Below are 23,172 nucleotides of genomic sequence, written 5' to 3'. Positions count from 1 at the left end.
CCCCCAATCATGTGAGAAAGCACAGCCCAAATGACCAGAAACACTGATTGACCCACAGCCGCACACAGATGCACGAGTGAGCCCAGCCAAGACCAGAACCACCCAGCCGACCCATGAACAGAGCGAAAGGACTGTGGTCTCAAGTCACCGAGTCTGGGTATCGTGTAAAATAATCCATAGGTACCAGGGTCTGTTGGAATTTTGCTGGTTTTCCCTCAAGGGGAAATGCTTTATTATTATTATCATATGAAAAAAAGCAAAAGTGAAAATCCATTCTCCCATTTTGACTTCACTGAACATCCCAGTTTTCAGCTGTGTGTCCCACCGCTCAGGGCCTGTGTATCCACAGGGACGGGGTTGTCTACTGCAGTCATTTTTATTGTGCAGCAAGAACATGGGCCAGCCTGGGCAGCGGCGTCCCTGTGGTCCCTGTGGTTGGGTAGGGGATGACTCGCTTCCCCGGGGGCTGTCCCTCCAGGCCGTCCTGGGCGGGGGCTCGGAGCCCGCAGGCAGGCTCCCATCTGCTCTCCTTCCAGTGCTAACTGGCTGCTTGGTTATTTCCTTGGGGGACACTGGCCAGGCCCCATCGTGGGTTCTGCCCACTGTTTTCACACCCCAGAGTTTAAGGCTCCCTTTCTGGGCCGTAGGAGTAAACACGGGGCAGAACTGTCACTTGCAGGGCCTTTGCAGAGCAGCGTGAGTCACGTCCCCAGCAGCCCGCTGCCCTTTCTGCGTGGAGGACTGTGACTTCTGCCTGCTCCAAGTTGCTTCTCCAGAGACACTGTTTTATTTGTGCTTCTCCTGATGCTGGTGGTAGGGCTCTGAGAACCCCAAAAGGAGGCCTTGGAGTGAGTTAACTCTTTTACCTAACAAAAGCCCGTCTTTCTAAAAGCTGGTTACAAAACAATAGACGGTAATTACTCCCACATTCCAAAGCCAAAGTCGGGACCACAAGCGGAACTTGCGAAGGAAGTGATCAGGATGAACTTGGTCATCCGTAGCTGAACTCTCTCGTCCCCAGCCTGTAGCTCCCAAAGCAACTGTAGAGGCTCGAAGGGTGGGGACCAGGTTTTAGAGAGACTTTTAGACTTTGGACTCCTTTGTGGGGAGGAAAGAATTGCATTGTTCTCTGACTGCATCTCAGGTCCACTGTGTTCAATTTAACAGTTAAATACACAATTTTAAGGAAAACACAACCTGATATTACAAAATTTGCCCTAAGATAATAGCAAAAGACATTTAATCTGAATTATAGAATTTAACTTTTTTATCTTTGTGGATCATCTATGACCCATTTAAAATAAGTCTTATATTTATATAACATGTGTTCACTTTTAAAATACTTTTATAAGTGCTATCTCACTTTATCTTCCCCAAAACCTGTATGTCTGTGGTCTGGTGTAATGAACTAATTATTTAGGTCACCACAATGAAAGTCTAGAGGAATCCAGTAAATTGCCCAGACTCATTGGTGAGTAGTAGACAGATCGAGAAATGGATTCGAGGTTCCTGGCCCATAGTACAGCCCTCTTCCTGTACTTTAACAGGCGGGGTTTCCCTGTTTCTACCTCCATGCTCACAAATTCAGTCATTTATTCATTTATTCGCCTTTTTTACCCCTTCATTATAAAGTTATCCAGCATTGTGCCTGTGCCAGTGGGGGAGGTTGCTATTAATCACAAAAGTGAAAATGTGATTTTAATTTGTGACAAAAGCCACCAGGGAAAATGACACCGCACTCCCTCTTGAGCATGTTATAAGGCATCCTGATGACATGGGAACTGAGATCTTAGGTGAATTAGAGAAATAACAATAAAGGGAGTGGACCCAGGGGGTGCAATGCCCTGTGAGGCCAGTACGCCTTGGGGAGCGTCTCAAGGGAGGGCAGAGGCCAAGGGACTGTGGCCAGGGAGAGGGCTGCGAGCCTGACAAGGGACAGGCTGAGCTGGCCAAATTAGTGACTCTGGCCTTACCTAAAAATGACAGGAAGCCATTTATGGATTTTGAACTCCTGGGAATTTAAACTCAGGGATCAGATTTACAAAGTCAGTTGATATAATACCATCCTAAACCCAGGGAAACAGAATTACGAAGATAGCATCCTGCCCCAAATAGCCTGCCCCATATACCAAAGAAATGTTTTCTCCATTCTCGAGCCATGAAATGCCTCTGTTCCTATAACTGAGAGATGTTTACAACCGACTATCTAAAAGATCTAAAAATTAATTCTCAAGCACCTGAGCAAGCATGTTACACGTGTGGTTGGTTGTTCGTTTTTTCCTAAAACATAACATTGTAGATGCTTGTTCTTTGGTTCAGTTAGTTACTCATTCAGCAAACCTGTGAGGACACCTGATTGAACAGCTCACTCTGAGGGGTGACAGATGACCTCTGCCCTCCAGGGGCGTCTGTCTGCCTGCCCGTGGTGGCACCTGATCTCACCTCTAGAGCTCACTGCCGCTCCTGTTCAGGGAGACAGGATTGGACTTGGTGGACCAGTAGTTTGTAGGCTTTTCTCTAAATCATGTATATTTTATTCCCCTTTTTGTTCTACAAGATGGCTGGTTAAAGTTAGGGGAGATGTCTGGAATCAGGGAATTTGGTGATATTAACTGATGTGTGTGTGTGTGTTTAGGTGTATATATATATATATACACATACACACACACACACGAAGCTACTTATGGATTTTAAGTTAAGGTTTTATTTGCAAAGTCAGCTAACTTACTATTATATACTATGTATAAAATATATGTCAGTGTATATATTTATATACATATACACACACACACATATATATATTCTCTTAAATTTGATTGCTAGTAAACATATGCCTAGACCATGACATTGTATCGTATACAAATACCCTGAACGCTACTGCAAAAAATACAACCTGATAGTAATTTCATTCATATTAGAAAAATCCTGAATTCCCAGCTGTTCTCTAATTCTACTGGGGAAAAGTAATGAACCAGGCATACAAATTTAGATAATTCCGAAGGTGCCTTCACCTTACTTGGCTAATAAATCAGCCCTGTTTGAAAACACAATGCCAACACGCCGGAGAGAGTTCCGACTGCCCTGCCAACTCCTGCGTCTCCCGGGGGACCTGGCCCCACCCTGCGCCCTCCCGCAGGAGTTCGCCCTGACACTGCTCCCAGTTGGCAGTAGTTGGTTTTCTTTGGAAAGGCCTGTGAGTTTGCCAGCTCACTGTCTTCACAAAGAATCCCCTTTTTGTTCCTGTGAAAAGCCTTCGAAGATGTTACAAAAAAAGAAGCTTCCGTCTGGCTTACGCTGGGCTTTTACAGAGACTAGTTCTGGAAGCTTTGTAAATATCCAGTAATATTTGCACTGCCATCTACTGTCCACCACAGGCACTGCAATTTCCTCTCTGATTTAAAACAAAAATTTTTTTTAATGTTAAATTCAATTGAAGGCTGGTCGATGCATTTTTGCCTTTTTATTGGAAACTTGGGAAAGGTGAAGAAAAGAGGGAAGGTTTAAAATAATTCATTCAATTAATACTTTTAGTCCTTGGGTATCAGTTATCATGTCACTCAGGGGAAATAAAGAAAGGAAGGAGATATACAGGACTCCTGTCCTCGGAGAACACACAGTTTAGTACAGGGAAGGACAGGATGCCTGGTGAGCTGTGAGAGTTTAGCAGCACTCATGAAAAGCTCCCGAAAACGGATGAAGGCACTTCTCATTGGCTGACTTGGACTGGTGGTTCCTACATTACTTGGAGTTTTCAACATGGTATTTTCCTGTTTCCATTTTTTAACTACGCCACTGGCAAATTAACTGTATAAAACATTCCTTTCTAAGAGAACTATTGGGAACTTAGAGTCTATATAAATCAACAGTTCTCAAAGTCTTCAGTCTTAGGGCCCCTTATGTTCTTAAAAATTACTGAGAACCGCCAAAATATTTCATTTATGTGGATTAAGAATAATAACATCATAATAAGAATTAAAATTGAGAATTAAAAAAATATTCATTAAAAAGAAAACATCATATATTGACATAAATAACATCTTTCATTAAAAAAACCCTATATTTTCCAAAACTATAAACAACGGTGAGCAGATTGACATTGTTTTGTATTTTTGCACATCTAATGTCTGACTCAATAGAACACAGATTCTCATACCTGCTTTGGATTCAATCTGTTGCGATATTTTGCTTTAGTTTAAATATATGAAGGAAATCTGGCCTCACACGTATATGTAGTTGAAAGGAAGGAATATTCTAATAGCGTGATCATATAATTATAGGTATTCTTCTTCAATCTCTTCTAAAAGTCAACAGATAGCAGTTTCATAAAAGTTACCTCTGGATAAACTCAACATTCTCTGTTACATTCAAATCCATTGGTCTGTCTTGAACTTGTAGAGGCTCTTCACCCGTACATGATTCACAGCTTCATGCTTTTAGAAAACATTGGTTCACTAAGTCATGCGAACCTTCCATATGTTGACACATTCTGCTATGAAAATCAATACAGTGCACTCATTAATATCACCACTGACCTCCTAAGAGAAGTCTTTTAAGCGTGGGGATGCTGTCAAGCTCACAACAGCGAGTGCAAGTTTTACAAAATTTTTTAATTTTTGCTTGAAAGCTCAAACGTATCATTGTCAACAAATACTGTCGATTGTCTTCCCTAAAGCAGTGGGCTCCCAAATGATGATTCTCGTTACGCTAAGTGAAATAAGCCAGTCAGAGAAAGACAGGTATTGCATGATCTCACTCATATGTGGAATCTAATGAACAAAACAAACTGATGAACAAAGCAGATCCAGAGAGACAGAAGCATGGAGCAGCCGGATGGACTTCAGACGGAAGGCGGGGTGGGGAGGGGGGCGATTCATCAAAGAGCTTATCTGCATGTATGCAGGACCCCTGCACACAGACAAGGCCTGGGAGGGGTGGGCGGGTGCAGGATGGAGGGGCAATCAGGGGAGGGGGACATCTGTAACACTTGCAACAATAAAGATAAAGTAAAAAAAAAAAAATAAAGCTAGAGCTTGAAGTTTCTGCCTCCCTGTCACAACTGCTCCTGCACTCATCCCTCCTGCTGACTCCGGGTCCTGCTTCCCCGAGGGACTCAGGGAAAGTTTGTGGGTTGAAAAGTGAGTTGGTGACCTGCCCAGTGAGGGATTCAGGCCTAGCCCTCTCCAGGACCACAAGGCAACAGCCTGCTGTCTGTCTGGTCTCCCCACAGTAGTCTCATCCCCACCTTAATGAGAGTTATAAGTCCACTGACCTCCAGAGAAAGCACTCAGGTTTCTGATTTGTAAATTGGGAGCATTTATAGCTAACTCCGTAATTCCAAAGAGTGTCTTTGGGCTTAAAGATAATTTAAGTGTAGTTCAAACAGAAGCCGGACTATACCAGGCCCTCCAAACTAACAGTTCATACAAAAGTTTGTAATGAAAGCAGAGATGTCGGTTTTTCCTTTTATGCCCTTTTTCCCTCCTTCATCAAGCATCTCCTGGTATATCTGAAACTCAGTGTTCTCTATCTACTATAAATTCTGTGTTTCTTGGATAAAGAGAACTCTTTCCATCCCCGAGTCCTAATCTTCGAACTATCCCGTCAGTGGCCTGGACAGGTCACTGGGCTCCTTCAGGAAGGGAAGAGTGAGGGCAATGCTTTTAATTTTGAAAAAATGCTATTACTATGAAAGAGTGCAAAAATCTTAGAAGACGGTTATAAAATTTAAAACAAATTGAGATAAGAGAGAAAGGTTACACTGAAAACATGATGAAAGTAGCCAACATGGGCACAATGCTATGTATAGGCTTCAAAATTAGAGAGACAAGGAAAGAATGAAAGGGGGCAGAAAAGTAGGAGGGAAGGAAAATCTGGGGAGGGCGCAAAAGGCATTTTAGGTGCTGGGAGCCCTGTGGACCAAAGCTGAAATCAGAGCACCAAACGTGGTCTCGGCGGCCGCTTTTTCCCTTAGTGGGGTGTCGTCGCGAGTGATCACTATGGAAGCTGCTGTGACTGGGCAGAAGGTGCGCGGGAAGGGGCCTCGGGCTCGCGTGACTGCCCTCCATTCCCAGGAGCTCGTCTTCAAAGAGAGCCCCTGCTTTAGAGTCAGCTGCGGGGACCTGTTCTCACGTCCCCTGCCGGCGAGCCCCGGAGGCCGCAGGCGCGCCATCGCGGGCCCCGCGCCCCACTAACCGCTCTCTGTCTCCCTCGCCCGCAGAGCCGAAGGTGAGCTGCAAGCTGGGCCGGTCGGCGTCCACGTCGGGGGTGCCCCCCCCGGCCGTCCCTCCGCTCAGGCAAGCCAGTGACCTGCAACAGAGCCAGGTACCCTCACCGTTAGCCAGTCGCGATTGACTCCCGCGCTGCGACATGCCAAACGCTCCCACCTGTCTGTCCTGTGTCGCTGTAGACGCCCTGATGTCAGCATTGCTTGTCTTTCTCTGTGTGTACGGGTCCGGGGCAGGAGGGGCCGGTCCGTGTTCTCACCCAGAAACGGGCGTCCCTCTTCCCTGCGCTGGGGGAGACTCTCTCTGCTGTTACCAAACCTTTTGTGTCTCCGGTTTCCATCATTCTGTAACATGAACGTAGTTAAACCTGTACTCTGTGTATTGGCTTGGCGGTTGTTTTTAAAAATTCTTTCTCTCTTCCATGTGTTGTGTACTTCTCTACTGTCTCTGAAAAATTTATCAACATTTGATAAATTTATCTACTTTTGTTTTATGTAGATTTCCTTTTAAATGTTTTGTCTGTGACACACAGATGTTGTCAATGAATTTGTACATACCTTTGGGCTCTTGTCCTGTTACACTGTAATATTTGGGGCCACTTTACTTTTATTTTTATTTAGCTTGGAGCATGATTGTATGACACTGTGAATATTGATGTCCTTATGAATACTCATTTACCAACTGATTTGGATGGAACATGGCAGCTAGTCTTCTTTCTGAGGCCATAAAGACAAGTTGACCGACCAGATAATCTAGATATTTACCAAAACCTATCGATTAATAAGGCAGTCTTTAAATACATGGCATCGTTCTCTTATACCAGTAATATCAGAAATGTTCTCAGAAAGGGGATGTAAGTGTTCGTGCATGGTAGGTGACATCTCAGTTATCACCTGAAGAAAAGAGACAGAGAATAAAGATATAAGCTAAAGTACCATTTAGTTCTTCGCAGTACAACATGTTGCCCTGATGTTCATTTGGGTGCGTGGCTGTGTACGGGGAATTTATTACGGGGAAACGTTAACTACCTGTTCTATCTGTAACTCACCCCAAGGGAATTCAGTGCCTGGACTTAATTTTTTGAGCCTTAATTGTTATTTGTGCCAAAGAGGATGTTGTCATCCTGAAGTGGTGTCTCTCTGCTCTCCAGCTTTAACCTTGGTGTTTGTGAAACCCTTCTGAGATAGCAAATTATATAACCAGGGAGGATACCTCCATGGGAATTGTCCATTAATGATGAACAAGTTACATATTCATCAATTATTTACAATGTCAAGCTCTTTTAAAAACATAACTAAGCAAAACATTTGCTTTTTTTTTCTCTCTAATGGGAGAAATGGAGCCTTTTAGTATTTTGGTCTGGCTTAAACACGCACAGGGTTTGGTTTACGAATATATGAGGTACCTACAAACACAGGGATGAGAGGCTCCTCTCAGGGGCATCTCAAGCGCCATCTAGAATTCCTCGTGTCTTAATTTAAAATGTTAAATGCCTTCATAACTAAATGCTTCAGCTCAAACACTTTTTGGGTATAAAAGACGTAGAAACAATAAGACAACGAATTACTAAACAACGCAATTAACCCCACGAGGATAAACTGCCATCTAGGTGACTAAAACTATTCCCAAAATATCACATTCACCAGTTTTGAATGTTTAAACACTGAATACAGAAAGGACAGAGTTTTTACTAACTGGCTCGTTACACAAGCCCTTTCCCAGGTGCCTGCACCTCGTATGGCCCTGGGTCTCCTCGAGAGGCTTCCTGCGTGTGTTCTCTCCCCTCTTAATCGTTTCATCATCTCAGTGGAAGCAGGCTCCTCGGCTAAACTTCAGGAACAGAAAAAAGATAGTCTTTGTGCCCTCACATTGTCAACCCTTCCCTTGCCTGACGGGATGGCCTTCACTCTTCAAATCACAGCGACATGGGAAACTCAGGCTGCAGGAGGCTGCTCCTTTCCCCTCCGAGCAGCAGAAACGCTGGGCCCAGGCCGCCGTAGGTGGGCGCCAGGCTCGGGCGGAGAAGCCCGACCTCTGCGCCTCTCCTCCCTGCCTTGTGAGAGTTGTTCCACTCGCCTGGCCCTGTATCCTGGAGCGAAGGGGTCAGCGTGGCTCAGAAGAACCTAATCCCTGCTCCTGCCCCAGAAGCCTCTTTAAGTTACTCCCGGGATGGCACCGCCCTTTGCTCAGTAACCCAGGGCAATGGTGAAGGACATTTAAACCGCTTGAATCTACCAGTGCATTTTCCTGCACCAGCGGGAGTAAGGACCGCCCAGTGTAACCAAACAGGCAGGCACCCACCCTCCTCACTTTCTAAACAGTTCCCCAAACCAGGATTCCCAGGAGTTATTAAAACTCAGGATGCTTATTAGCAGATTAATGGACTTCTTACTGGTAAATCATCGGAAAGCTCTATGATCTGTTGAAAACAAGAGCAATCCCTGACCCCTAAGATAATTCCACTGGTGCTGGTTTACTCAGAGATCTGGCTTTAGGGAGGCCGAGCGGCCTCGGCCACACTGCAGCTGATCACAGAGAAGGGACTGTGTCTTCTTTCAGACCGTTCACCTCTTATCTCTTTTCAGTGCAAGTGCTTCACTTATCATTTCGTGTCGCGGTTGCAGCTTGCTAAGGGGTGTTTCGGGGGGATAAGCAGAAGTACCCAGCAGGGCTCCTGCAGAGGTGCGCAGGTGGCCAAAGGAGACTGACGCTCACCCCCAGGAGCCTAGGCCAATAATCACTGTCCTTCCCAAAGAATCTAGACAGTCGTTACTGACTGACCCACAGAGGGGTCTGGGCTTCACAGTGCCCGACTTCACCCGTGGTGTGTAAGCAAAGGTGGAGGTAAACTGTGCTTGGCTTTGCGATCTGTTCTGGCTTCCGGTCATTGCAGCGGGCACAAGATTTGTAGAAATCTATAATCCCATCTGACTAGAACTTCATAATCTGTGAGAGCAAATGAGACGTTCGGGAAAGAAGTACAAGTTCTAAAGCAATTAGAGATGGCTCCACAACCCACAACACTCCCGAAATCCAGAGAGATGGAAAACAGATGCTTCTCTCAGTTCATTCCCTCCTGAAGAAACAGAGGAGACGGGCAATTAGGGGAAAGCGGCGTTTCCTTGGAATTTTATTACAGTGCAGCCGCCTATCTGGGCATTTGTCATAATGCAGAGCTTTGGAAATTAGACTGAATTTCTGTGCCTGATGCAAGGGAGGTGTTTGCTTTTCTTGGTTATAGAAACACACTGTACAGAAGTTATGTGCTGGACTTGGAGCGAGTCACTGTCTCTTCTTTTCTGTGGTAAAGAAAGCGTTGTGAGCACTTTACGGACAGCAGGTGATGGCCATGTGATTCCTCTGTCCCTGGCTGAGAAGAGCCTGCCTCTGCGGGGACCCTGTCCCATTGGGGGTGGCGCCCCCTGTGGTCTTGCCGCTGCAGGTGAAGGGCTGGCCCCTAACGCACTTGGCCTTGTGACAGCCCTGCTTTCCGTCAGAAATGGAGCAGCCAGGGCCTGTGTCTAAACAGAAGCGCCAGCTCTCCTGGGAGAAATGTTTCCAAGAATTGTTTGCATTGGTTTTTCTGGGAAGGAAGGAGATGAGATCCACTACACACACATACACACACACTCTCTCTCTCTCAAATACACTTACACACACTCCTACACACAGCTCTCACATACACATACACATGCACACTTGCTCATGATCACACTCACACACAAACATGAACACTACATGTTTCGCATTTTTAAAACCACAACTCCCATGTCCAATGAAGGATTCACAGAACCGAAGGCGACCTAGGGTTGAACTGAAACCCCTCTGCCTGCCCCCAGGCTTCTCTTTCCTCACTGGGTTACCTCTGCTTGTCCTTAAGTTGGGGGAGGGGTTGGAAAAGGCCCTCTGTAGTTTCCTTTGGACATACATTTTGAAGTCAGACAGGCCCCAATCTCTTTAGAAGTCTAAAAATCGCCTCTGAAGCAGTTACCCTCCTACTGCATGTGCCCCGAGTGCCATGAGAGCAGCCTCCACACCCCCAGGACAGGCCTCGCCCAGGCTGGTCCCCTCTCAGTACTTACAAGCTGGTATCTAGGTGAACAAGCCCAGCTCCTTCCAACCTGCCTCTTTAGGATTATGTCTCAAACGCTGATTTCGTTTGACGGCAGCTCTCTGGGCTCTCTCCAAGCCCCTAGTATCCCCTGAGCTTGATGACCCTGCTGGGGTGCAACGCTGGCCTGCCCAGGCCGCCCGCAGAGCAGGATTCCTGTCTCCCTGTAGGTCTGCAGCTCTGTCCGCAGGCCAGCACCAGGCCAGCTGCCCTGGATAGTGAGAGAACGTGCGAGAGTGTCTATGGTTTGACACACGTCCTGAGCGTGTTTTTCAATGTGCCTGATGTCAAAATTGTTCCCTAGATATATTTTTAAAAAGGAAGATAAATAATCCAAAAAATAGGGATTAGGGGATCAGTCCTTGCGGAAGACAAAGATGTAGGATTTAGGCGGATTCTTGGACAAGGGCTGTGCCTGGAGCACGAGCGGAGGCCCAGTGCCCGGACAAGGGATGACGCTCCGTGAGTCTCTGCCGACTTACTAGGCCTCTCTCTCAATAGGTGTCTCTGTATATGCTTGAAAAGGCGCTTTCCTCACACTTTACCCCTTTCCTTAGTTCTTAATCTCTCTGGAACCGTGAGATGTTTTGATCGATGCCAGGGGGTCAGCCTTTGATGCCTTAAAGCTCTGAGAAGACCACTAAGGCCACTGCTCTCTCTCAGGGTCTGTGTGAGTCTGGGCTTTCCCTGAACTTCCCAGAGAGTCAGGATATTTGCGCATAAAATTCGTAGGAGCCTGGAGAGCACGAGGAAGGCTGGAGATAAAAGGAGAGCAAATATCTTAACATAAACCCTCGACGGGGGACAGAGACCGGAATTCGGATTTCATCCCGTCAGTGTCTGCCCACAGCTCTGACCAGTGTAACCTTACAGGGTGTGGTCTTACTGAATTCCGCCTTCAGCGCGTAGGATGGAGCAGAAAACCAAGCCCAGTACCGAGAGTAGAGGAGCTTCGCCCGTGCCTTCTCTTTAGCGCTCCCGCGGGGCCGCCAGCGCAGGAGGGCTTGTTTAGCCAAGGCTGCGCGCTCTCCCAGCGCGAACCCCGTGGAGCTGGAGTATATTACAAGGTCTCATCCGGTCAGTTGTAGGTCCATTTTCAAGTGCATCCATCCAGAAGTTAAGGTTGGGCGCTGGAGGGAGGAAGCAGGGCCAGGAAGAGGAAGGAGCGGGGTCTGTGGGGGGTGGGGCGCGGGCCACCGAGTTAACGTGACCAAGGGCCCCCTTCCTGCCATCCCTGGGCCGGTGCTGAGCGAGCGTTTCTGCTGTTGAGACCCCGCGATGCTCCGGGTCCCCTTCTCAGGCCTGGCGTGAGAGCACCGTCTGCAGTTTGTGCCTCTACCCAGCTGACCTGATCATAGGCCCAGGGTGACCTCATAGGATGGAAATTGGGGCGGGGGTGGGGGGCAGAAACAGAGCATGCAGCTAATCCGCAAAAGCTGGGCTCCCGCCATCAGCGCACAGCTTCCCACCCCCAGGCTCTGCAGTAGATTGGAAAAGGACCCCCATTCCCTTCATTCTGCACAGAAGCCAACCTGACAAGCATTTCCAAGTATGAAAACCCCCGACTCGGGGACAGGGAAACGCCACGAAGTTTTCAATGCAGTGTCAGCATCGTGGTGGGGAAGGGATTATCTGCACCACCTGCAAATTGTAAAGTAAAGTGGTACGTTCACAAAGATTACGTTACGGAGAAATTACAGTTATTTGTTATAGGAATGATATTTATCAAAGAGATTGGATCTGGCCCTGTGTAATGTGGAATAAATTCCTGTGACAAATAGAAATGCCAGTGGTTCTATTGATTTATTGTCACGTATGAGGGCAGAGTCGCATTTAAATAATGCAGGTGCCAAACCTGCCAACCATCCAACCAGCCAACAGAAAGCATCACCTTATGTGTGCCCTCTACTGTCCTGTTGATTGGTTTATAAAATTGGGAAGTTTGGGTACTTTGTGGGGCTCTCTATAATGAGTGACATATTTAAATAAGAAATGAGATTTTATTACCTTCATTTAAAAATTTTTTTAAATATATTTTGATCGATTTCAGAGAGAGGGAGGGAGAGGGAGAGAGAAACATGGATGAGGAGAGTCATTGATCGGCTGCCTCCTGCTGCCCCTTGCTGGGGATCGAGCTCGAAACCCGGGCATGTGCCCCAACTGGGACTCGAACTGTGATCTCCTGGTTCATAGGTCGGCACTCAACCACTGAGCCACGCAAGCCGGGCGTTATTACCTTTAAATAGCAGCCAAATTCAGTAATATGTGCAGTGAAGTGTGAGCATTATTTGATTTGGACTTTCATGCTAAGAATTCAGAAACTCAGATTGCTCTTTACAACTGACCACAGCTTGGGCTGAGAAATTCTGACATAGTATTTAGGAGTAGTGTGCTTCTTAGCTTTAGCATATTTCAAGTGGCAGAACAGTCGGGTCACCTTTTAAAGGCTGGTAGTCTCAGTTTCTCAGTAACTCCAAAACTGAGTAGAATGAAATTAAGCAAACCATCCTTTTGCCCATCCAGTAATCTTGCCATTCATTCCCTGGGAGTAGGGGGCAGAGTGTAACACCCAGGACGATGCTCTCTAAGAAGCCTGAAGCCAATTGACAAACAGGAGCGGGGACGGGCAAATGGACCACAAGGGTGTGCTCCATCTGACTCTGCTGTAGTCTCCAAAACCTGCATGTGCCAATGTTTGTCAAACAGTTTGAAAACAGAGACTCTGAAATAGTTGGTGGTTAGGTTTATTCCAAATGCTAGTATAGTCGAAAGTGAAGCTTTGGCTCAAAGTCCAGAGGCAAAATGACCAATTCACTGCCGTAGGTCTTGCTCGAGTTGTACGCAGATAGCTGTTGAAGGTTTACAGCTGGGTAATTCCACTCAAGAGCTAAGCACAATGGTCGTGATCGGCTGCCAGTTATTCGCAGAAGCCCACGGCCTAGAAACCTTCCCCATCCTGGGTGGTAACTTGAAACCAAGGTCCAATGTCGCTGGGACGGGAGCCTCACATTAGGTGGGCACATCCTGCCACCTCGTGTCTGAAGTATGCTTTGCAAGCTGCATGTGGTGTGTTTTTTTTAAACTGAACCTAACAAAACTGCTTCATGACAGAAAAGATATGCTGCTTGGGATACTATAATGCTTATAAAACCCAGGACCCATGTTTCTGATGACCCATGTTTTGGGTCTTTTCCATTACTTTGTTTCTGCAGTTTTAGGCTAACGTTTGAATAGACCTCTCTATCCTTCGGGGAGGGGGGAGAAGAGCACATCGCAGCCAGTGATCGCTGAGTGTTTTGCATTATTTACAATCAGATGCAGCTGTTTCCACTGGGATTTGTGACATCTGTGCCTCGTGATTCCCTGACTCCAACCCGAGCCTCCAGGAAGGGAGATCATTAACCCTACTTTGCAAACTGGGGGAGAAATCGAGCAGAGAGAGCCTGACTCGCTGCCCAGAAGCGTTCCTTCTCTATTGCTTCTGTTTGCCGTTAACATGTTTGAGACGCATCACTCAAGACTCTTTCCTGAACAGGGCAGCCTCCTTAACTAGGGGGTAAATTTAACCCCAACTGAAGTTACCTGTGGATCGGGAGGAAATGCTTACCCGGTGTTAGTGTTGGCTCAGGCTGCGCGACACTCGACTCAGAATAAAAACACAGGGGCCCTGTGAGCGCCTTTCTCAGGAAGAACTGCAGGTCTCCAGTTTCTCCACCCAGCCCAGCTGCTGGACTCGCCAGTGCTCTTCACTCTGTGCTGCAAACAAGCATTACCCTCCCCATGGAAAGCAGTTGCCTCAAATAAAGCAGATTCCTAAAGTGGCTTTGGCTGAGGGCTCATTAGTGGGGCGAAAGTAGGCTACAGTTGCTCGTATGGAAAATAAAACAGTAAATAATAAGTGAGAATGCAGGGAGAAGGCCTGTGTTTGGCACACTCACAACTGTAAGCCTACTCTTGCCACAGCCTGTGTGTGCTGAGCCGCAGTGTTTGTATGTTTTCTACGTTTATTTTCGCAGCCTGCATGTGCAGTAGGTAATAGTTCCCCCATTTCGCTGATGAGAAAACCGAGGCCGGAGAGTTTGTGACCCGTCTGACAGCTAATCAGTGGCCCTGAGGGTGAGGGGTCAGCCCCGGGGTTCTGTCCACTGGAGCATGGCTTTACTTCCTGCCAGGAAGGCCTGCCTCTCTGAACTTGCCTTGTTCAGAAAGCTCACGCTCCTTCACTGTCATTCATGCACTTATGTTTTCACTCTTGGATTTCCCAGCTCTTGTCTTTTACCTCGTCCAGATTAAAATCTACGTAGCAGAGGGTCAGATGCAACGAAGGCTTCGGCTGAGCAAGGCACCGCCGTAGACCAGTCTCCCAGGGCGAGATGGGGCTGGGAAGGCAACGCCGGGAGCTAGATGTCACTCACTGGTTGTGTGGCTCTCCTGTGGACCGGGGACTGGTGCTGGGAGAGTCAGCCATGCAGGTGTAGGGTGTGTGTGTGCACGTGTGTGGTATGTGCATGTGAGAGCATCAGCACTTGAGCACATCTAACTTTCCATGTTCTGCAAACATACCCCTCACACACATGCACATGCTGATACCAGCTTCTACAGTACTGGTGGGTTCAGCCAACGACACACAAAAGTAATTAACTCGCTCCCCAAGATTTACCTGGTTTCCTGGCTTCCTCGGCAGCCCTCTGGACAGACGCTCTAGGGGAAGCAAAGGCCACCCTGGCACCGCGAGGCCTTGGCTTTCCAAGGTAATGCGCCTTAGTGCCAGCACCTAAGCCCTGGCTGTCGGCGAGGTGGCGGGTGGTGTTTGGGACGCCGCGTTTCATGACGTCCTTCCCAGAAAACACAAGTTATTTGAAGGACCAAAAGGTGTCCAGAGCCATCTCACCTGGCCCGGTCAGCTTTGCATATGAAGAAGGGAAGAGGCTTTTTCTGGAGAAGCCAAAAGAGCCGAAGGCAGCTACCACTCAGGATACAACTTAGGAAGGGCCCAGCCTGTGCACTCACTAGGCTGATACAAACCTAGATGCTGAACAAGGGCCCTCAGGGGAGTCTTACGTTAGAAGATTAACATCCACGGCCCCCTGGGTCCCTTCCCCAGCCGCCAGGAATTTCCAGGTATCGATTCCCACATCCACATGAAATGAGATAATGAACGTGAAAGCATGTTTTACATAAAATGTTGAAATGCTGACTTTCAGTAACTTATGTATTTAACACAGAGGCTCTTTATAGAAAATATATTTTTTTTGAGCAATGAGTTGTGAGGCACCGTGTCTCACCTCTAAGAGTCCTGGAGCACTTTGGGGACACAAGACAAAGCAAGGACAGGCTAGCAGAGAGAGGGCAGCCGCGGCCACCCCAGCAGCCTGATGGCTTCTCTCGGATCTAAACGTGTATCTTGCAAGGTGGCCCTGCTGTTTCATGACCGGCTCAGTAGCTCTCACCCTTTCCCCCAACTGCAGTCCATAGGCTCAGCCTCTGTCCCCAGATGTCCCCCCTAATAACATGGGGGTGTCAGTGTTGACTCTTCCACCCGAAGTTCGGTAAATCTACCCATCGCCTCCTTGGGTTTAGCCGGCGCCAGTGGCCCTGGTTGGGAAGATGCGGTTTTGTGATTCACAAGCCGGCCCCCCGCTGCCCAAACTGTTGGCCTTGTTCAACCTTTGTGTCTCGGTTTCCCTATTCCGCTTGTCCAGGAATTTTCCTAGCTTCTTACTATCCTGCCACAGGGGGGATGTCTATTAAAGTCATTTCTGAAAATTGATTTTTTTAAAAATCAGCTTTACTAACAGGAGGGGAAATGGTGTGTCGCGGGACCACTGTAGAAATATAAACTGTAACGATGCAGGTTTATATTTAGGACAGAATGTAAACCAGGATTGGAGAGAAGTAAGACCTTTACAGTCCCTAATGGGAGCGATTATGAAGCCCTCTCCCCATAAACAGTTCAATAGAAAATGCCATCTTTTAAAATAACACAAAACTTACATAATACCTGCAGTCTGACACCAAGCACACAGTGTGCTTCCCATTCCGATTCGGATGTGCGGGGTTTCCACACCCCCAAGCGGTTCTCCTGCTGGGTGTCTCAGTTCTGAGGCTGTGCACCTGGGAACAGCACCGGCCCCAGGTGAGGGCCTGGGCCCACAGGACTGCCCTGCACTAAGATGCCAGTCGAAGGGCCAGGTTGTGACCTGTGCTCTGACCAGATGGCTGTAAAGTAGAATTTTCTATGACTCCCTCCTGGGTTCAGTTCGTTTGCTAGGGCAGCTTACGGAGCTCAAAGCGAAACGCTGTACCTCCTACATCACAGGGTTATTATAAAACGTCATAACTCAGGAACGGCCAGATGGAAGAGGCGCCCAGGGCAAGGTGTGGGGAAGAGACAGGGAGCTCCAGGCCCTCAGGGCTGCCCTCTCCCAGGATCTCCACTCAGTCACCAGGCGGGAAGCTCCCGGGACCCCGTCCTTTTGGGTTTCATTGGAGGCTTCATTATGTAGGTGGGACTGATTCGATCTGTGGCCTTGGTGAAAGATCTCACCTCCAGCCCGTTCCCCCTCCCCAGGGGTCAAGGTGGATTTGACGGGAAGTTCCAACCCTCTAATCACATGGTTGGCTTCACTGACAACCAGCCCCACCCTTTAGCACCTTCTAGAAGTCACTATTAACACAACAAAGGACACCGTGAGAGCTCTCATTCCAGAAAATTCCAGGGGCTTTACCAGCTCTGTGCAAGAAATGGGAGAGAAAACCAAGTGTGTATTTCCTGTTACAAATCACAACATCACTGTCTCTCTCTATATTCACCTTCATTTAGAGTTTCTCTTTACAAAACTTCACGTAAGGTTACTGCTGCTGAAATCTTCATTTTCCTTTTGTTGCTTTCTCGCTCTCCCTTTTCCTGTTGTTTTGCCCCAGATTTGCTGAGCAGGGGCCCCAAACACAGGAGAAATCGTCTCTTGGCTGATTCAGCGCACTGACTCTGTGTGACGCCCACAGAATTTCTAAAACGACTCCTGCAGCCAAATTCAAACGCAAGGCAAAAAGTCAAGGTTAAAAAAAAAGGTGTGAAAACTCTCAATGACAAAGCGCTATTTGCTACTACAGCTACTATTGTATTAAAAGAAAGCCCACCCCCACGCTACACTGTCTTCTCAGTGAGTCACAGCATGGCACGGCTTCCACTCGACTGGGATGAGCTGTGTGCGAAGGTTTGCCCAAGCTGCCGGCAGAGGGCAGCCTTTCATCTTTCCCTACCCCCCTGAAAAGTCGGGGTGGGTCCCTGCCGTCCCAGCAGGAGGCCCGCTTCTCCCTTGGTCTGGAGTAAAACACTTCAGGTCTTTTCTTTCTGCTCCTCCCACCCATCATCTTTCCCCTGCCCCCCAGATGCTCCCAGGCCTTTGGGTGCTGTGGCTGACCCGAGGAGAAAGACTCACTGCAGGACGTGGCCGGGTGCGAACCTTCCAACAGTGCTTTCAGAACCTGATATGCCACAGTCCTGCGAACAGTCCTCTGGGGTCTGGGCAGAAAGATAGTGTGGACAAAATTAATTCCTGGCCATTTTACTTCGCACTGTCTCCAAAGCCTCCATGCTCCAAAATTACCCACCTCACACATAATTGCCCAGCCGCTGTTTCCCATACCCCTGGTTAGTTTACCTTCTTTGCACCACCAACCAACTAACGTGTAACTGTCCTAATAACTAAGAGGTGTGACTGTCATCGACACTTTGCAGCAGTTAGCCTTGGCATTGTAGAATTTGCAAGTTGCATTCATACACTCACTCAACGAACTCTCATTGTCCACCTGATAAGGACCAGGGCTTCTGATAGATGCTCAGTGTTTGATACAAGCTCCTTGAGTTCCAAGGAATTTCAGCCTAGTAAAGGACACACACACACACACACACTTGCAATTAGTCTGATTGGGGGAGATACACAGAAGGCAGAGAGGTTAACTCAGTGAATCCTGGCGGCGTGATTTTATAGCCTGGGAAGTGACACCTGACCAATGTCTTAATACAAGAGGGTGGGAGGCCTTTGCAGAGGTAAGATTTGCAAAGGAGTCTGGAGCCTGAAACCATACAGTGTGGACAGAGGTGCAGGCAATTTAGCATCACAGTGGGAAAAATCAGAAGGAAGTTATAAGGGGGTGAAGAGCACATGGTAACGTGCATGGAGAAGCAGGCGCTGTAAGCGTGGTCATTGTTATTATTTCCATTTTACAAATAGGGAAAGTGATCCATCTGCTATATCAGGTAGAAATTTGCTGAGGAGCTGTTTATCATTCAAACACTAATGATCTGATCTCATTTTAGCCTCAGATGAAGGTGGGGATTACTCTAGATAAGCTCACTTTCCTGGTCAATTAGCATCACAAAAAATATTATAAACCCAAAGGAACATTCAATTGATAGAATGTACAGGAACTTTCATTTGTTTCTTTTACTTTTTTATTTTGAAATATTTTTAGTGATAGAAAAATCAGCAAGCTAGCACACTAGTATACTTCACACACACACACACACACACACACACACACACACACACACACACACACACACACACACACACACACACCCCAGCTTGTGCACGTGCAAATATATTTTAATCGTGGCACTTCAGCTCTAAATATTTAAAGATGCGTCTCCTAAGACCAAGGGCATTCTTCTAAACAATCGCACCCAAAAAGCAGTCTAGCAAATTATCATGATTCAATACTAGGTTCTCACAGAAAGCCCGCTTTTAAGTCTGCACACGTGCCCAGTGCTACGCCTCTTCCCAGTCTGGGATCTAATCAAAGGTCATACATTACATTTAGTTCTTAGTTTTTGTTTTAATCTCTTTTCATCATGACTATTTCTCAGCCTCATTGATTTTTTTTTAAGACACTGAAATTTTCAAAGCCCAGAACAGGTTTTTTTGTTTGTTTTTGTGGGGTTTTTTCAGACCAACACTTAGCTTTGGTTTGTCTGATGGCTCCTTTGTGGTTAGATTAGAATCAAGCATTTCGAGCGAGAGAACCAAGTGTGGCGGCCTCCTGGACGGCGCTGGTGTTTCATCCCTGGAAGCCGGAGGTCTGACCACTGGGGCAGGCTGTTCCTCAGGCCCAGCATTCTGAGTACCAAGAGGAGGGCCAGCGGAGGCTAGAGCCTGTCCAGCAGGGACCAGTCGATTCGGTAAATTTAGTATGCCTCTTGTACTTTCTTTTAAAGAAAAAATAACTTAGTTTCATCCATTTTAAATAGATTTCACTTAACATTTTCTCTGTGACAATTACAATAATCTTGCAAATCATAATCATTACTCTGTACCCAATGAGAAAACTGAACGACGAAAGGACAATGAAGGGTCGAGTTCACGTAGTTAGAAACGGCGGATCTGGGACTTGAACCCCCCTCTAGATGCAACCCCCCCCCCCCCCATGTACATCCCCTGTGATCCCCGGTGTCTGAGGGCAGAACCTACTACAAGTGGCCATACCGCCCATCGCCACTAGAGGGGGTAAGAGGACTAGAAATCTTCTGACAGCTCAAGTTCAATGCTGGGCGACGCTTACACCTGAAGGAGTAAAGAAAGGCCATTGTGTCCCCCCTGGGGCCCCCCATTTTTGTTTGCTAATTTTAGCTTAAAATAAAAATAGATTAAGTGTGCACTGACTGCAGACGTTGTAGAATAAGATTGAGGACAAGCATCAACACCCACGAACTGCAAAGCGAGCATGCGCCCGAGCATGTGCCGTGGGTAATTTGCAGCGAGGTTCCGGACAGGCACGGCCCTGGGTCCCGCTGCCACACCTGTTCCTACCCCACAGCGCAGACCGCAGCTCGGGCGCCTGCGGAACCCGCGCTTTTCCTGAACCTGTCTTTTCCTCTTTAGGGAAAAGGTAAAAAAGTCACGAGGAAATGTGGATTTGGCCTTTCTTATAATGTGTTGCTTTAAAATTAAAACTTAGGAATAAGTCTCTGAGTATCACACATTTACCTCCCACGAATGAAACATCGCTATGTGTAATTCATCCTTTAAAACTCGTTCCCATGGAAAAATAGGGGCCAAAGCTCATTTCTACACTGACCGGATTACAACACAAACCCTATCTGGAGACACAAGTAGAATCCCTCATTTGCAATCACCCAAAGTAACAATGCTAATAAAATAGTATGATTACTATTTCTACTATTTATTTAGTGAAAATACTATATTTAGTAAAAACCAAACCAAAACAAACAAAAAAACAGAAGAAAGAAACACAGTCCTCTCCTGTCAACCCTAAGAAAACAGGTGGCCAGGGTGTACTGGGCAGACCTCACTCTGTTGTATACTTAAAAAATTGCTGGGAAATGCTAAAGTGAGTAACATTAAAAAATAAAAACTTCATTTAAATTTAAAGTGTTAAATTTGAAAAATGTAAAGTAACCTTCAGGTTAGCAATAGACAAGGTATAACTATGCTAGACTTTCAAGAGAAAAATAAAAATTTAAATCTTAGTTCTGTTCTATAGTCTGCCGATGTGCAAAGGGGAGGTTGACAGACACGATCACTCACAAAGCTCTTGCTCAACCCGCTGTGGGCGTCCCCTGGAAGCAGGGTGCGTTGCTGTGAAAGCGCAGAGGTGGCGACGGGTTGCAGTAAATTGCCTGGCAAAGCAGAAACTCTTCAAGCGCAGGCCCTCGCTTTGCACACCCCAGCGCATTAAAGCACACCCTCCGCTCTGAACAGTGGGCCCAGGATTCGCGGGTTCGGCTTTGGAAAGATTTATGGACGGGCCGTGCTGAGCTCCTCTGACTGAATCCATTCCAGACGGTGCTGCTCCGGTTCTCTCTCCGGGGCCTTAACAGCCCACAGATGCCAGGAACAAAGGAGCGAGACCGTCCGGTTCTCATCCCATCAGAGAGGCAGGTTTAACCCGAGGAATCGGGCGAGTGCTGGTGCATAAAGGGTTTGTATTAGACTCGAGAGTGAGGCCCTGGAGTGCTGTGCCCGGAGGGGTGAGGAGATCTTCCCTCCCGAGACTGCTAAAACCACAAGCAGATTCCGAACCAGGGAGGGGAGGGGAGGGGAGGCCAGGGCAGGTCCTGGAGCCAGGGGAAGGGAGGCCGCGCAGGAGCCTGCAGGCCTCTGGACGCCAGGGAATGTTTCCAAAGGCCCTTCTGAGATAATGTCTTAACTACAGTGTGTCCCCCCTACTGCCACCAAGGGGTGCTGTTGACCTAGCTTATCCCTTCCTCGGAAAATGCTTCCAGTATTTTCCCTAAAATCCCTCCTGTAGGCTTTCTGCCATTATTTTGGGAACATCAAATAATAATTCAAGAAGTTTCGTGTATGTTTCAGAATGACGGTGATCTGGATTAAAGTCGATTCTCCTGAAATTTATTGGGACTCTTCATAACCGTTTCTTTAGAAAAATAAGCACTATCCTTGGGTTATACCCCTCCACCCATATCGCAGACTACACCTTCCCAGCGGCGACAGGAGATGCGTGCATCACACTAATGTCTGCGCTATGGCCATGCAGCCTTTTCGGTAACAGGATTCTGGTGCTTCTGGGCAACTAGTCAGGGACATCAGTCTCCTCTGAGAAATGACACGAGGTGGAATGGGGACAGTTTGGGACCCGGCAGCGTAACCTCCTCCTACCCCCGGTCGGCAGGCAGGGTGAAAATGCCAAAGGAGTCTCCAGCCATCGCTGTCCTCGCTACCCACAGTCCCCCCTTAACCCTTGCTCTTGGGCCCAGTGACGAAGCAGGTGCTCCCCCGCCTAACCGCCCGCGCTCAGGCTCACAGGCTGGCCGTGTGGCGAGCCCGGGACGTCCGGGGAAGCCAGAGCGTAGGGTCTCGGTTCTCCTGAGCGGGGTCCAGCAGAGTTCCAGTAACAAGCTCTCTGCCCCAAGAGCTGCTGGGCAGAGACCAGCAGCAGAAGTGAAGACTTTTGTTTTCCTACCAAGACTTTCACGAGGAGACCAGGGTCCTGAGGAGTGTAACTTGGGGAGAGTTTAGGGCTTTGAATATATACTAGGTTGTGGGGAATGGACTTGGAGGTTTGAAAGCATCTGACCTGCCATGCTCAGGAGGCTACCTGTTCTGGTGTTGGCAAGTGAAATGCTTTGTGAAACGAAGATAAAAATCGCCTGAGAGCTTATCAGCCCCTCTCAGAAGAGCTTATTTCTCCTTCCTGCAGAAGCTTTGGGGGCAGTGAGCGAGGTTAGTTCATTTGGAACAACTGGCAGGAGCCCTAGTGCGCGCATCTGCCCGCGGGGCCGTTACTGTGAGCATGCGGAGGGCAGCCCGGCCTGCGGGGGGAGCCAGAGCGATTCTTGGGGGGACTAGAGGTGAGCAGAGAATCAGAGGGGGCAGCCCCTTATCCGGACCCCTGGCCTGTCACTGCTCTGCTGAGCTCTCTCCTTCCTCTGTTTGGGGCCTGGAGCCTTCAGTATTTCCCAGTAGTCAACCGACAAGGGGGACGAATTACACCCCACGTGCCAAACCTGACCTCCTTGCAGGCTCTCCTGGGGCAGTGAGTGGGGCGAGGACCAGCGGTTGTATCTGGTCCCAGTGGGAGCCCCTTAGATTTCCTGATGTTTGTCAAGGGCGTGGGGGTCCCTGGGCTTCAAGAACTTGAACAGGAGGTAGAACCTGGAAGTTCTGTTTCTGGTAACACACTGGTCTTAGAGTAGATTCAGTTTTAGCAAAATGAGAGACGAAATCTCTAATCTTATGTGTTAAAGGCGAGGGCGATGAGATTCCTGATTTCTATGAAAAAATGAACGATGATGTTTCGCTAGCTTCTCAGAACATCTGAGAAGATAGGACCTTTCCCCGGCCCCGTAGACAC

At 47.7% G+C, this 23,172-nt stretch overlaps 1 protein-coding gene across 1 annotated transcript in view; it reads left to right on the top strand.

Moving 5' to 3' along the window:
• Positions 1–23,172, top strand: part of NYAP2 (neuronal tyrosine-phosphorylated phosphoinositide-3-kinase adaptor 2) — a gene marked incomplete at both ends in the record, with an annotated part of 176,112 nt that overhangs the window by 141,403 nt on the left and 11,537 nt on the right. Inside the window, one exon of the mRNA XM_081143223.1 lies at positions 6,218–6,321. Within this exon, the coding sequence (XP_080999349.1) occupies positions 6,218–6,321 (104 nt within the window). The remainder of the gene's footprint in view (positions 1–6,217; positions 6,322–23,172) is intronic.

This window comes from Miniopterus schreibersii (genome assembly GCF_964146895.1).
Source record: "Miniopterus schreibersii genome assembly, chromosome: 7".
Taxonomy (NCBI): Eukaryota; Metazoa; Chordata; class Mammalia; order Chiroptera; family Miniopteridae; genus Miniopterus; species Miniopterus schreibersii.
This window is presented reverse-complemented; position numbering and strand designations above follow the sequence as displayed.